This window comes from Mandrillus leucophaeus, unplaced genomic scaffold (genome assembly GCF_000951045.1).
Source record: "Mandrillus leucophaeus isolate KB7577 unplaced genomic scaffold, Mleu.le_1.0 Scaffold432, whole genome shotgun sequence".
Classification (NCBI taxonomy): Eukaryota; Metazoa; Chordata; class Mammalia; order Primates; family Cercopithecidae; genus Mandrillus; species Mandrillus leucophaeus.
The window spans coordinates 288,946-303,878 of record NW_012104610.1 but is presented as its reverse complement, the minus strand read 5'-3'; the positions used below and the strand labels follow the sequence as shown (position 1 = coordinate 303,878).

The following is a 14,933-nucleotide window of genomic DNA, read 5'->3' as shown; positions in this document are numbered from 1 at the left end:
GGCTTCCGTGAGTAGCCATGCACCCTTCCACATGGCCAGGACTAGGCTGCACTTGCAGGTGTCTGCTGATACTGTGCACCCTGGGTGCCTCCCACGCCTCACCCTGCCCTGCCCTTCCATTCATCCTTTCACCATTCTCTGAAGCCTGCTGTGTGCCAGACCTGTGTGCAACTGGGTGGTGGGAGACCGGAGGTGAACTGGACCTGAGCCCTGCCCCAAAGAGGTCCCTCCAAGTAGAGTGGTAAGGGACAGGGACACAAAATCTCAAGATAGCATGAGCAGGGCTAGGAGAGGGGAATGCACATGAACTGCATGGTAGAATGCGCCTAAGCCCAAAAGGATAAGGCCCTGAGCCACTGAGGGGCAGGGAAGTGCATTTCAGCAGGGGGACCAGTGGTGCAAAGGCCTGGAGGGTTCAACAAACAAGTACAGTCCAGGGTCCAGTGCCCAAGCTGTGTCTCACTCTACCCCTCACCTCTCTTCCACCCCCTGCCTGTGTTCTCTGGGATGCCTTGCCAGTGCTGAGCATTAGAGAAGGTGGACTGTCCACTCCAGGGAGGGGCAGCAGTCTCTCCCAAGACCCAGGGAGATGGTTGACCTGAGATGGGAAAGGAAGGCAGGTCCCCTCCATGGAGCTGTGTCCTGGCCTTGAGAGCCAAAGGCCCAGGCAGTTACAAGCAAACAGACACACAGACAGGTAGACCCAATGCTAGTCCTCCCTCCAAGACCTTACATAGCAGGACACCAATATCCTTGCCCATGGACTATGTGGGGCACACAGATTATCCCAAAGTCCTAGGAACCCAGGAAATGATCTATTCACTCAGAACCCTTCAGGTGACCATTGGGGAAACCTGGCTTCAGCTGGGCTCTCAAATATCCTACAGGCTGTGCTAACTTCTCCATACACTGCATTTCAGCAGATAGTTTTGTGACAGGAGTAACTGTTAAGCAAATCACCCTTTCCCAACAGAACCATATTCAAATGAGAGGAAGAGTTCCTGATGGGGTGGAGCACAAAGTATCAAATCAATCACAGCCCTGAACAATAGTCCCAACCTCAATAACCATTACCATTGCTCCAAATCACTGACCATTCAGCACCCTGCAAAGGAGACAGAAGCACCTGGACCATGGACCCCACAGGGGCTGAAATTTAGCTCAAACCACCTCTGCCAGCTGTCAAGGGCACAGAGCTGCATCCTTTGCAGATATTGCCTCTGACCCTTCCAACACCCCAGAGGGAAGCATTGCCCCCATTTTACAGATGCTGAATCTGAGGCCCAGGGAGGTACAATCCACACAGCTAACAGTAGTGAAGCAGAGAACCAGAGTCCAGGTGTGACTGACCCTACAGTGTCAAGACTTTCTGCTACCTTCACCAAGGGGCAGGACTGGCCCAGCTAAAACAAAACACCTTGGCAACTGGAGGCTGCCTTAGTTGATGGTTATAATGCAGTGCTCTGGACTGAGGCCTTGCTGACCAGGGAGGTAGAGCCCACAGATTCTTCCTCCAAAGTTCCTGACCCAAGCTCTAGATTTTCCAGAACCCAGTGCTGGGGCTCCAAACCTGAAGCCCCTGTTGCCTGCAGGCCCAGAGTTCATACAGCAGTGCTGGGCCATCTGTGTCAGACAGACCTCTGCCCTGCCATGTCCCAGCTGTGTGGACTTGGCTTGGGCAAAGGATTCTGAGCCCCAGCATCTCATCTGTCAAGCAGGGATAATCCTTTCCTCAGAGTGGTCCTGTAAGGATTAGATGAGACTGGTCCCTAAAGCCCTTGGCAGTAGCTGCCCCTCCTCCAGCCCCAGGCCCCAGCAACTTTCCCTGATTTCTCAGGCCCTGCCCTGGGGGAACACCTCCCACTAACCCCCAAAGGACAGGACATACAGGGACAACAAGGAACAAAGTTTAAAATAAGAAAAATGCCAAAATTCCTCCACAGCATGAGTGCACAGGGAGGGGGTGGGCAGCTCTCTCACACCAGGGCCCCGCACAGATGCCCCCTTCACCCTCACAGCCCACAGCCAGGCCCTGCCCTCACCATGCTGGACCAGGAGAGGAGGCTCTGAGAGATGCAAAGCCTGGCCCACAGCACACAGCAGGTCCGAGCCCCAGCGCCAGTGCCCCTCTGCCCTTTCTGTTCCCGCTTCTCCTCCCAGGACCCACTCACCACCTGCTGGCTTCAGGGCCCTCCACTGTGCCCTTCCCTGAGGTTCCCACAAGGCAAGCATCAGGCCAAGCTAATGGAGCACCTGCCCCTTGCCTCTGGGTTTCTGGGGTCCCCAAAATGGAGACCCCCAAGACCCTTCACTTTACACTCCCCCTGGCCCCCAAAAAATCCCAAGAGCTGTTCCAGGGCACACACCTGAGGGTTCAGGGAAAGAGGGGAAGGAGAGAGGTCTGCTCAGTGCTGTCATGAGGGGTGCTGAGGCACCTCCTCCTCCAGCGCTGCCCAGAATGCTTTCCCAGGACTTTCTCTCACTGGCTCCCTTCCTATTATGTCTTCAATATGTCTTCAAACTTCAGCCCGGCTGCTCCCTGTCCAGGCAGCCTGCCATATCCCGAAACTCTCCAGGATGGGCTGGAGGCCACCCTTCCTTGTCTCCTAGACCCCCAGCAGCTCCCTTCTCAGCTCGCATTGTCATGCATTCATTTGCCTGTAATGCTGTGGCCCCTTGCTCATCTTGGCATCCTCCATGCCTTGCAGGGGGCCTGGCCTATAGCAAGCGCTCAGTAAGGAGCTGTTCCTGAATGGAGGGATAGGCAGGTAAGCCAACAAAGAGGCTGAGCCTGTGTGGGCTTCTCTGACTTTTAGAATGCTGGAGCCCTGGTCCGTGGCCCTCCGTGCATCTGTATAATTCCCAAGGAGGTGCAGCCATGAAAATCCCTGAACTCTTATAGATCTCTATAACACAAGGACAACTACTATTACTACTTCTGCCATCATCCTCTTAAAAAGGGGTAAAGGGCTGGGGGGTGGAGGTATGAGCCTTCAGAAATACCAAGAGACAGGTTCAGGGGAGATTCTGGGACTTGCTTTAAGATCTTTAATAGTCCTGACAGTCAAAGAAAAGTAAAGTAAAATTGTACTGAGGTACCAATTTATGCTCAGTAAATATATAAAATACTCACTGCTTATCAGGTACTCACTGCTTATAAAGATATGGTAAAACTGTTATACAGTGGCTGCAAAAATTGGTTCCATTATTCTAGAAAATAATTTGGCAAATACTTTTTTTTTTTTTTTTTTTTGAGACGGAGTCTTACTCTGTCGCCCAGGCTGGAGTGCAGTGGCCGGATCTCAGCTCACTGCAAGCTCCGCCTCCCGGGTTCATGCCATTCTCCTGCCTCAGCCTCCCGAGTAGCTGGGACTACAGGCGCCCACCACCTCGCCCGGCTAGTTTTTTGTATTTTTTAGTAGAGACGGGGTTTCACTGTGTTAGCCAGGATGGTCTCGATCTCCTGACCTCGTGATCCGCTCGTCTAGGCCTCCCAAAGTGCTGGGATTGCAGGCATGAGCCACCGCACCCGGCCAATATGAGAAACTTCTACAGAGCAAGATTAAATGAATAAAACAGTATACAAACTAGTACCTGTGCCATGGTTTAAACTATGAACAAACTCTACACCTTTGAATGAGAGCTGGAAGGAACCAAGGAAAAGTTCTACTCAGGGAACTGAGGCTCCGGGTGATTTATATTTATTTTTCTTTTTTGGATTCTTATTACTGGTGCTACAATATCGTTTATACAAGATATAAAAATCACTTTTTAAGAAAATTATTTTTTTTTGAGACAGAGTTTGGCTTTGTCACCCAGGCTGGAGTGCAGTGGCACTATCTCGGCTCACTGCAACCTCTGCCTCCCAGGCTCAAGGATTCTCGTACCTCAGCCTCCTGAGTAGCTGGGATTACAGGCGTGTGCCAGCGCACCCAGCTAATTTTTGTATTTTTAGTAGAGATGGGGCTTCACTATGTTCGCCAGAATGGTCTCGAACTCCTGGTCTCAAGTGATCCACCTGCTTCAACCTCCCAAAGTGTTGGGATTACAGGCGTGAGCCACCACACCCAGCCTTACTTTTTTTCCTTCCTAATTAAAAGCATTGCCCAGAACCCCAAGTCCTTGCTCCCCAGACCTGAAAGCTGTGACTCAGCTGGTTGGGGCCTGAGACTACCTGTCTGATGCTGAGTTAACCTGGGAACACTGTGTTGTCTGGCAGGGCTTGCAGGCACAGACAATGACAACTCTTTAGGTTCAAGGAAGGGACAAAGGGAAGCCAGAAATGCAGGTAGAGGAAGGGGTATCTAAGCTGGGCCCTAAAAGATGACCAGGAGAAGAGACGGCACCCAGATGAAAGGGAGGGGGAAGGGGCTCCCGGAAGAGGTGATGGCCTGAGAACTATAAATGGCCTGGACTGGTTGGGGGAAGGAAAGAGATCAACTCAGTGCCACAAGGTAACCCGGGTGAACAAGGACAAAGGTGGGAAATGGAACTGTCCTTTAGGGACCTGTTCATTCATTCATCCATTCTCAGCAAATGTGGATGGTGTGTGGCTCTGTGCCAGGCTCTGTGCTAGGAGGTTGGTATAATAAATTCACTGAATTCCATCCTCTGAACTACCTGGGAGGAGGGACAATTATGCCCACTGGTAAACGGTGGCTCAGAAAAGTGAAGTGGAGGAACCAGGTTGGAACCCAGCACGATCAAAAGTCCATCCCTGAGACTATTCCCCCAGAACGAGGCTCTGTTTTGTGTAGGACCCAAGGAATCAGGTGGGCCAGCACCTGGCCAGAGGAGGACAATCCCTGACAGGTCCATGCTGGGAGCTGGGGCTTTTGAGGGTGTGTGTGGAGTTGGGGGGATGTTGGGGCTGGCTTGCCTAGAGCTGGCGTGGGGGTTGGAAGGACACAGAGCACAGTGGTGTGGGCCCAATGCAGGGTCTTCTTTCCCCATCTTTGAACTCAGTATTCCCACCTGCAAAATGACCAGACAATCCCTATGGCCCTCTCCTGTGAAGTGAAGGGGATCTGGCAGCAGCTACCTCCAACTCATCTTCTCCCCAAAAGTGGAGCCCCCGAGACTGTAGTGGAGAGTAGAAATGTTACCATGTCTCACCTAGACAGAGCTCCCTGAGCAGACTGAGCTAGGCCTTCTCTGCCACTCTCCATCCAGGGCTGAGTGACTCATCCCTGCTCTGCCTCCTTCCCCCTTCCCTCCCTAGTCCCCAGCAGCCTCCCTGGACCTCCACCCCCACCTCCACCTCCAGGCTCCAGAGCAGCAGGCCCAGCTCTGCAGCAGTGATGAATGTCCTGCTCCAACGACATCGCAGAGGCTGGCTTCCTGCCCTGTACCTCTCCACTTCTATCCTAGGGGGCGAGGGGGAGCCAGGCAGAGAAGGGAGAGCTGAGAAAGGGAGGCAGAGAGTGGAGGGCCTAGAAGAAAAGGGAAGGGGTAGGGGAGGCCAGTGGGACAACACAGAGGCCAGGGCTGACTTCCAGACATCAGGCAAAGACAAAGAGGGAAAAAGCCTCCCAGGGCTTCCCGGACCACCAGTGGACTGACGCCCCCAGAGCTCTGCAGTAAAGTTCCAGGCTTCATCCCTAACGGCCTCTGGAGCACCACACCCTGGGCAGCCCATAGACGTCTCCCCCTCCCCATGCTCAGCGCTGCCATAGCAGGCACGGTTCTCCCCGTGCCCAGCACTGCCATAGCCATAGTGGGCATGGCTCTCCCTGTGCCCAGTGCTGCCATAGTGGGCACGGTTTTCCCTGTGCCCGGCACCGCCATAGGGGGCATGGTTCTCCCTGTGCCTGGCATCACCATAGTGGGCATGGTTCTTCCTGTGCCTGGTGCTGCCATAGGGGGCATGGTTCTCCCTGTGCCCAGCGCTGTCATAGGGGGTATGGTTCTGGACTTGTCCCTTATGCTCTTACTCTCAACCTCTAGCCAACTCTGCCCCTTGGATTCCACTCGGCCACGACCTTCCCAGAAGCTCCTCTTCACCAGCCCAGATAGGCCTCACCATCCTTGCTTGGACCCCTGTAGCCACATCCTCTTCTCTGGCTTCCTGACTTCCAGGCCACTCTGTCCCCTGTGGCCAGGGAGCTTTTTAAAATCCAGAGCTGATAATGGCCCTTCCCAGCCTGAAAGCTTCTGTTGTCTGTCTGTCTGTCTGTTTCTCTCTCTCTCTCTCTCTCTCTTTCTCTGCCATCAGGATAAAATCTAAACTCCAAAATGTCCTCCCCACCCTGGTTCTGGCTCTTCTCTTCCTCACTGTTAGCCCTGAACCCCTGCCACAGGGGGAGCCTATCTCCCTGACCAACTCACCAAGACTTTCTCAGTTTGTTGCCTTATCCTGCTGGGTCCCCGAGGCCCCATCCAAACACCACCTCCTGGAGAAGCCCCTGTACCATCCCCCCACCATGCTGCCAGTCACTGGCCTCACTCAGCCTCAGTATATGTCTCTGTCCCCACACTGCTCACAAAAGGCTGTCACTGTCTCCATGTGTCTCCCCAGGAGGACTCGAGTCTCTTAAGAGCAGGACCCAGATCTGGTATCTCCAGGTGGCTGGCAGGATGGGTGGGAGGCATGAGAAGAGGTTTGTTGAGTGAATAAACAGCTGGGACAGGAACAACATGACCAGTAGAGACATTAAGGACAGAGTAACCTTAAGACACAGGAACGAAGTGACCAGGAGAGACATTAAGGACACTGCCAGTAACCATTAAGGGACAGGGGAACAGAGATAGATAGAAAACACACCCCAAAGGGAAGACCTTGAGTCCCAGAGACAGGCTTGAGGCAGCTGCACCCCTCTTGGTGCCTCCCTCTATCCCCTCTGGCATGCTTGAACTGGCCTTGATGCCCTGGGGCCCCTGGAGGCAGGACAGGGAGCTTCAGAAGGGGAAACCACAGCACAGTCAGAGCTGAGCCAGGGGCAGGAACTGCCAGGAGACAGCTGAGGAGACATAATTGGATCACAGACAACTCTGCTTCTACAGTGAGGGGGTGTGACTCACACACACAGAGTAACACCAGACACAGAAACACACATAGAGTCTCACACTCAGAGGCACAGGCGCACATACCTTCAACACAGATTGACTGACCCTGTCAGGTCCCTGTCCCAGGGCTGTCAGGTGGGTAGGAAGGGGGAGACGGGAAACCCAGCACCTGCCCCTGAGGAGCTCAGTGTCTGCCAGACTAAGGGCCACATCACACACACAGTCACCCACAATTCAGCTCCACACACGAAGGCTCCAACAGAATCCTCAATCCCTATCACATTATCTCATCCTTATGCACAACCATCATCTGGTATCTTATTTAGTTGTTTGCTTCTATCTTGCTTGTCACCCATTCAGGATGTGAAACCCTGACAGCAGGGTCTGATCTGTGTGGTTTGCCCCTAAATTCCTAGATATGACACAATCCTTGGAACATAGTATGTGCTCAATAAACATACTGAAGCAATGAATGAATGCATGCATGTATGCAAGTGGAGACACACAAGGGAACTCCATCCTTCTGGCTATCAGGCAGGCCTCTACCTCAAGACTCGTCACCTCCCTGGCAAAGTACCAGGCCCCAGCCACTCTGGCAGGGTCCAAAGATGGCAGGCACGGGCAGGAGATGATGGAGGGGATCTCGGGAAGCCAGGGGCAGATGGAGGTGGTAACACAAACCCCAAGGATGAGTAAATGGCTCAGGCACCAGAGGGGAGAGCAGAGGTGGCAGTCACCCCCTATATCCTATTGGGCAGCAGGAGGCAGTATATATGTGCAGATATTGCTCACTGGCCCCAGGACATAGGATTCGAGAGAAGCATCAGAGGTGGCAAGTACCTGCCTTCAGGGAGCCCAGGCTGAGGGGCAGGAAGGCAATGGTTATGCTAAAGCCCCAGAGAATAGCTCCAGCTGCCCTGTGCCACCTGCCCCAGGCTCTCTTTAATCAAAGATAGGTGACAAGAATCTACTGTGATTGGCATGGGACCCTCTGCTGCCCGTGCTTTTGAGTCTCCAGGGACCCCAGGGCATCAAGGCCAGTCCAAGCATGCCAGAGGGGATGAAGGGAGGCACCAGGAGGGTGCTGTCTCAAGCCTGACATGTGGTCTGAGTTGCTTTCCCCCACTGGTTGCCAGAGCACCACCATCTGCCCAGTCAGGGGCAAAGATGAGGGGTCAGGGTTGAAATAAGGTTTCTATTCCCATCTATCCTCAGTGGCAACCTGGCACCCAGGCCAGGTCTCCTGCTCCTCGGGAACAAGCTGGAACAGCCCCGCCGAGGCCCCGGAGCCCCACAGAGCACTGGGGTCATGGCACCCACAGCCCTGGCTCCAGGTGGCCCGGCCAGGCATGGAGATGCGGGGGAAGAAAGAAAACCCATCTGTCTCCAGGACTCCCTTTCTCTCATCTCCTGAAACTTTAAAGACTCTCGGCTGGAAACTGAGCTGGGGCTCTTTAAAGTTTAAAAGCCGGAGCCTGGGGAGCTGGGTGTGGAGAGCACAGAGCCAGCCTGGGGACTGAGGGCTCCTCTAGTCCCAGCAGGGACACAGCCTGGAGGCACCCTCCACTCCACTCCGGCTCATAAGGGTTCCTGCTTAGCGCAGGCACTGAGGGGGCTGTACATCCGTGCCGTCCTGCATCCCAGCCTGCACAACACTTCACAGTGTGCACATCGCAAAGAGTTATGCTGTAACCATCATATCCTGTCCATGATCACTCCTAAGGCTCTCTGGATTCCATCCTTTGCTCCATTCCCCACAACCTGGCTTTAAGGTGGGCCTCCGCACCTCTGCCCAGACAAATAGAGCAGCAGCGCCCTCTTACCAGCTTCCCTGTCTAAGACCCTCCCCTGGCACCCCAGAGCCTCTAAGACTCAAGGCATGGGGCCTCGGTCTAGCTCTCTAATCACCTCCAGCCCCCTGAGTTCCGAGCCCACACTGAACCACCTCCCATTCTCCAAATGATCCGCCTCTGGGCCTTTGCACAGCACCCCATGATCCACCTCTGGGCCTTTGCACAGCTGCTGCTCTGTATGGAATGCTTCCAATGTGATCAAATTTGTAGTCTTCACTCCCCACCCAATTCCAAAAGGATCACCTGAACATTCCTCTGTGCAGTTCCTTCCCTGACTCCCAAGGCTAATTTAGATGCCCTCTCTAGATTTCCAGAGCTCCTGTGACAAGTGTGTGTCTCAGCACCCAGCTGGGGGCTCCTTGAGGGCAGGGCTTGGATCTGATTGCCCTCTCTGTCCCCCACCTCCAGCACAGAGCCAAGCAGAAAGAGGCTAACGATGGATGCTTGCTGAATGTGTGAATGAATGAAGTCTCTGAAGACAGGCAGGGCAGATAAGGAAGCTGAATCCCAGGCATAGACAACTTGCCCAGGGGCACACAGCCAGGACTCTGGATCCTGGTGCTCTTTCCCCAGCATCCTCAACCCAACCCAGGCACCTCCTCCAGGAAGACTTCCCTCACACCTCCAGCCACCTCTGATCTTTCCCTTCTCTGGGCACCTCCAACCCAAAGTCTAGACACTAACTAACTGGGGTCATGCTCTCTGGGAGCCTGTTCCCTGAGGACAGCTCTGGAACTACTTCTTCCAGTTCCCCCCATGCCAAGTCGGAGCTGGAACCAGGCAGCTCAGGGCCTAACCCCGGATTCAGGATCCCCTTCTAGGGACCTCTCTGATGGCACAGACTGGCAAGACCTCAGCCACCATCCTCACTCTGTCTCCAGCAGGGCAGCCTCCCCTAAGGTTAGCACAGCCTCTACAGACCACCTGCCCAGCAACTTCCTGTACGGGGAAACTGTGCCCCATAGCAGGCAGAGCCAAGCTAGAGCCTGAACTGACCCAGTCCAAGGCCCTAAAACCAGATGAACTCGTGCCCCTGCCACTGCCAATAAGAAGACTGACCCAGAAAGGTGAAATGACCCCCAAAGTCACACAGTGAGCACTGGACTCTTGCCCAGCTGGGTCCCCTCTAAGGTGCCCTCCCACAGTGACACAGCACAGGGAGACCCATGAGTCCAATCACGTTAATAATCCGGTCCAAGGGAGTTGCGAGATCTCAGCCTTGGCGAGTCAAGGACCTAGGTCCTGATCTAGCTTCAGCCATGTCTGGCTGTTTGGCTGTGCACAAGTGAACCTGCCTTGAGCCTCAGTTTCCACATCTGCTTGATGGGATTAAGGAGACCTGTCCCACACACAGCCCTGACCCCACCTTCCCCATGACCCTTTTGAGTCCCTGAGACTGGTAAGGGTGGAAAGGGCCTTGGAGACCCCTGAGCCATCTGGCATTTCACCAGGTGAGAGGGTGAGGTGCTGAGGGGTCACGAGCTGAGCACTGGCTTTGAAGTCTGGAACCCAGGTGGCCTGTGGTGTGGGGTAGGTGGACAGTGAGACAGGGCTGGGACGGGCCACCAGAGCTTTTCCCAAAGGGGAAGGGGAGGAGCAGCAGGACAGGAAGTCAGAGGAGACAGGTCCCCACTGCCCAGCTTCCTGCGGCCAGCAGAGCCTCAGGCTCTCAGCCACACCCCCTCCCACACCTGCTCCAGGGTCAGGTCTCTCCTGTCATGGGCCCAGGCTCCTCTCAGGCCTCATTCCTGCCCCCAGGCTGCCTGTGCAGTGGGTGGAAGGTCACCTGGAACTGTCTGTCCTCTCTTCACCAGGGTCTGAAGACCACTGAGGAGATACGCAGGTCTCCCCTGCCTCTCACGCGGCAGGCCTCAGGAGAACACAGCGTGTGTGTACCCAGGCCAGGGCCTCACAGGCCACGTCCTCTGCTGTCTGCCTGCTCCTAATCTCTCCCCCAGGGCCCCAGCCCGGGTGCTGAGTTCAGAGACTCTTGGAGCCAAGAGGGACCAATTGCACAGATGGGCAAGCAGCCCAGAGAGGGGCAGGAATGTGCCCAAGGTCACATGCAACAGCCAGGACTGGACCCCAGCTGGCCCTGGTTGAATGACTGACAGAAGCTCTTGGTCTCCCGTTTCTCACACTAATACAGGTGCCATGGGGAAGCTAACCTGGGCTTTGAGAGACCTGAGTTCAGCCTCCAAGCTGCCTCCTGCCTTGTACCCAGGATCCATGTTCAGCATCTGTCCCTGGGACAGGGTCTGAACTCTCAGGAGGTGGTATCTGCCTCCTCTCCAGTATTCAGAGCACAGTGCAGCCCTGGGGCCCGGTCAGGCTGGAGGCCAGGAGGGAGGGAAGGGGTGGAGGTGGCCTCCAACAGCCCCTTTCCCTTTGTCCTGGCTCCAACTACTGGGCCCTGAGCCACAGTGGCTGCCAGGGACCTCTGGACCCGGGGAAGGGCAAGGGAGATGAGGAGGAGGAAACGAATCAGGTAGATAGCTAGATGGAGTCCCACCCCCACCCTGGGATCAGGAGCACTGGGCATGTCCAGGGGGCAGCTGGCTTTCCCAGCTCTGGGGACAGGTCCAGAGCAGGCTGGGGCAGGAGAGGGGAGGGGGAAAGGGGGGCAGAAGTTCAGCAAACACCTGTAGTTGAGTCCCAGCCTCCTGGAGTGACCCAGTCATCCCCAGGGATTCTGGCTCCAGACCTGCTGGGTGACCTTGGCAAGCCACTCCCCTTTGTGGGCCTCGGCTTTCTCATCCATCAAACAAGAATAAGATGATAAGAACACGGCGTCCTCCAGGCCTTCAAAGAGTTATGGATGGGGTTAAAGGCCACAGTGTTGACTAAGATGCGAGCCCATGCGGAGAGGGGCAGGGGCTCTGGAGCCAGGCTGGCATGGTTCCACTCTTGCCTCAGCTGTGGCATGACCTTAGGCAAACAACATTACCTCGCTCAGCCTCAGTTTCTTTGTTTGTAACATGCAGACAAGACTACTACTGCCCCAGGCTAGCCTCAGGGCAAATTAGATGAGGGGGAGAAATGCTTGGCTCAGAGCAGGGGCTCTCATTTATCAGAAATGGGATTATCTGCATGGAACCTGGGAGTCCTGGAATCTTGGGGATGGGGAAGATCACAGGCCTCTGTCCATCTCTCCTAGAGCTCCAACTAGCTGTGCTGAGAGGATGAGGAGTGGGGAGCTGGCACCTTGGGGTGCCCATAACCAGGGTCCCAGCCTCCTTCCTGGGTCTGGGCTCTGCTCACCTCCTCTCCCCACCCTCTCTCCATTGTGGGGAGCAAAGCTGGGGAGGCAGCCTGCAAGGAGAAGCAAGGAAGGAGCACTAGCCAAGATGCTGTAGATCTGGGTTCCAGACCCAGCTCTGCTGAGATAGCTGTGTGACTCTAGGCAGGTCCCTGCCCCTCTCTGAGCCCCAATATCCTCACCTGCATCCAGGGGCAGGAAGGGTATGACATAGGGATTACTAAGGGCCCTTTAGCACCTCCAACATCTGTTCAGTCTGAAAGAAAAGGAGGGTAGGGTCCTGGCTGCCCAGGAGGGTGTATGCCTGTCCAGAAGCCTATAACACCCCAGTTTTTCCAAGTCTCCGCCACCCACAAGGAAGGCCACCTGACAAGCCTGTTCTGGCCACGAGTGGTCTGTTGCAGTCAGCCTGGGCCCCAGACCCACCAATTCCAGGCCTGGGCTGGGCAGGGTTTGTTCATTAACCAAGCCAGATGGAGGAGGTAGCTCTGCCCTATTGACACAGAGGGTGGGAGTACTGGCCTCAGTTCAGACCCCTCCTCCCCTGACTTTCTGGAGTGCCAGCTTGGTAGGGAAACTACACTTCTCCCCCAGTGTGCACTGCCCACCTGAAGGCTTTCCCAGGTCACAGTCAGGCTCTTGTGAATTCTCTTCTCACCTTTCATTCAATTTGTCCCTTCGTTCTTTCCTTCCCTCTCTCTTCCACCAATATCCCTGCTCTAACTGTGTTGGATGCTGGGGACGCAAAGAGGACAGGACCTGAGAGGCTGAGGTGGGTGGATCACTTGAGGTCAGGAGTTCAAGACCAGCCTGGCCAATATGGTGAAACCCCATCTCTACTACAAATACAAAAATTCGCTGAGTGTGGTGGTGTGCACTAGCAGTCCCAGCTACTCAGGAGGCTGAGGCAGAAGAATCACTTGAACCTGGGAGGTGGAGGTTGCAGTGAGCTGAGATCTTGCTACTGCACTTCAGCCTGGGCGACAGAGTGAGGCTTCTCAAAAAAAAAAAAAAAAGAGGATAGGACCTGTCCCTGCTCTCAGGGAACAACCAGTGGGGACACGCCAACTGCCTTCCCCTTCCCTGCTCCTCAGGCTCAGACACAGGTCAAGGTCCTCTGGCCCTGGGCAGCGAATCCCAAAGTGGGAGACACACATGGAAACCCAGAGGGAAAGACAGTCAGATGGCCAAGGTGCAGACAGAGTCAGAGAAGAGAAGGGGAGGCAGAAAGTGAGAAGCAGATAATCCTGTGGGGAAGGACAGAAGTATATGTAAATGACTAAGACAAAGTGAGGCAGAAGGGCTTAGGGTCAGAGGGGAAAGGTCAGACATCTCAGGCCTTGGTAAGAGGCCAAGATACATGCCTGAGCTAAGTCTGAGACTAGGCAGAAGGGGAGGGTGGACTCCTCCACATTTCCAGGAGGATAGCAGAAGGGAGAAGGCAAGGAAGAGGGAGGCGAAGGGCACAGCCTACTGCCAAAGCCCACTGCAGGGAGACCTAAGAGCCCTGGAAATGCAGCACCCACAGCAACACCAGATGTATTGGGGGCAGCTATTGAGGCCCTTAAACCACAGTCTTCACCACCACCCCCCATCTGGTCCTCTGGGGGAGGTGGGTTCCCAAGGTCCCAAACCTCAAGCCTGCCCTGCAAGGCAAAGAGAGAATTGTGGGGTTGGGAGGAGCAGGGGAGATGGTTGTGAGCGACTGATGTGTCTGCAACTGCTCCCTATGTTGGCTTCCCTTGACCCCAGGCCCCTTCCTCCCCCAGCCCACCTGCAGCCTGGCTCTGTGCAAGGCAGGGGTATCAGAGTCCTGCCTTCAGGATCTGCCAGCCACAATCCTGAGTCCCTGCAGAAGACTGAGGGAGCAGCCACGGAGGGAGGGAAGGGAAAGAGCAAGAGCAGGGCATCAGGCAGGAAGGACTCAGGTCCTGGGCACCCCAGGGTGCAAAAAGCAGGGAAGGAGACCCAGTTCAGGCTGAGAGAACCAGGAATCAGGGAGAGAAGGGCCCAGTCTCCCAACTGGATAACTCAAGTCAGGAACCAGGTGCAGGCTTCCCAAGCAGAGGGGTCCCTGAGGGAGACCACTCTCCTAGAAGGGCCTGGCAGCAGCCCAGCTCCCTGGAGCAGGCAGGGGCATGCAGAAGCCTGGGTTCCAGCTGAGAGAGGCAGGTTGAGTCACTCCTGCTCTCCAGGCCTCGGTTGGCCCATCTGTGTGATGGGGCTTGGCCTCCTCCCGGTCCCTGGCAGGAGACTCTCTCTGGGCCCAGATACATAGTCAGGTGTCTAGCCCAGAGAGAGGACCAGGAGACTCCGGAAGAGAGGCAGTAAGGGTGCAGTGGAGGCAGAAGTGATAGTGGGCAACCCTACCTTGATCTTGTGCAGCGTCCGATCCATCTCCACGGCCTGCACCCAGACAGACACCCCAGCTTTGCTGTAGGTCAGGTTCCAGCCCACCTCGGCCTCACACTCTGACCGGAAGCTGCGAAAGTCTTGGTCATCGGGCACCTGGACACTCTCACGGCCCAGGACCGGCCGAGGCCCTTGGGGCTCTGTGGAGGCCGCCGGCTTCTCCATAGGGAGTGTGGGGAGGCCCAGGGCCCTGGCCCTAGTCCGGTTCTCCTGGGTCCTCCGCGGAGGCTCCGACAACGTCGACGCGGTTGCAGATGCTGACGCCACCTTCCTGGGACCTGCAAGACCGGTTTGGGGACGGGAATCAGCGCGCTGGGGGCGCGGGTGGGGCTGTTCGGGGTCCTGGCGGGTGGGGAGCTAGAGAGAGGCAGGGGCTGGCCCCGGGGAAGGGCGGACGGGCGCTG

The 14,933-nt window shown here is 55.6% G+C and overlaps 1 protein-coding gene across 1 annotated transcript in view; it reads right to left on the bottom strand.

The window, feature by feature from the left end:
- Positions 1 to 14,933, bottom strand: part of STARD10 (StAR-related lipid transfer (START) domain containing 10) — a 27,706-nt gene that overhangs the window by 11,673 nt on the left and 1,100 nt on the right. The window contains exon 2 of the mRNA XM_011993651.1: positions 14,488 to 14,807. Within this exon, the coding sequence (XP_011849041.1) occupies positions 14,488 to 14,694 (207 nt within the window). The 5' untranslated portion in view covers positions 14,695 to 14,807. The remainder of the gene's footprint in view (positions 1 to 14,487; positions 14,808 to 14,933) is intronic.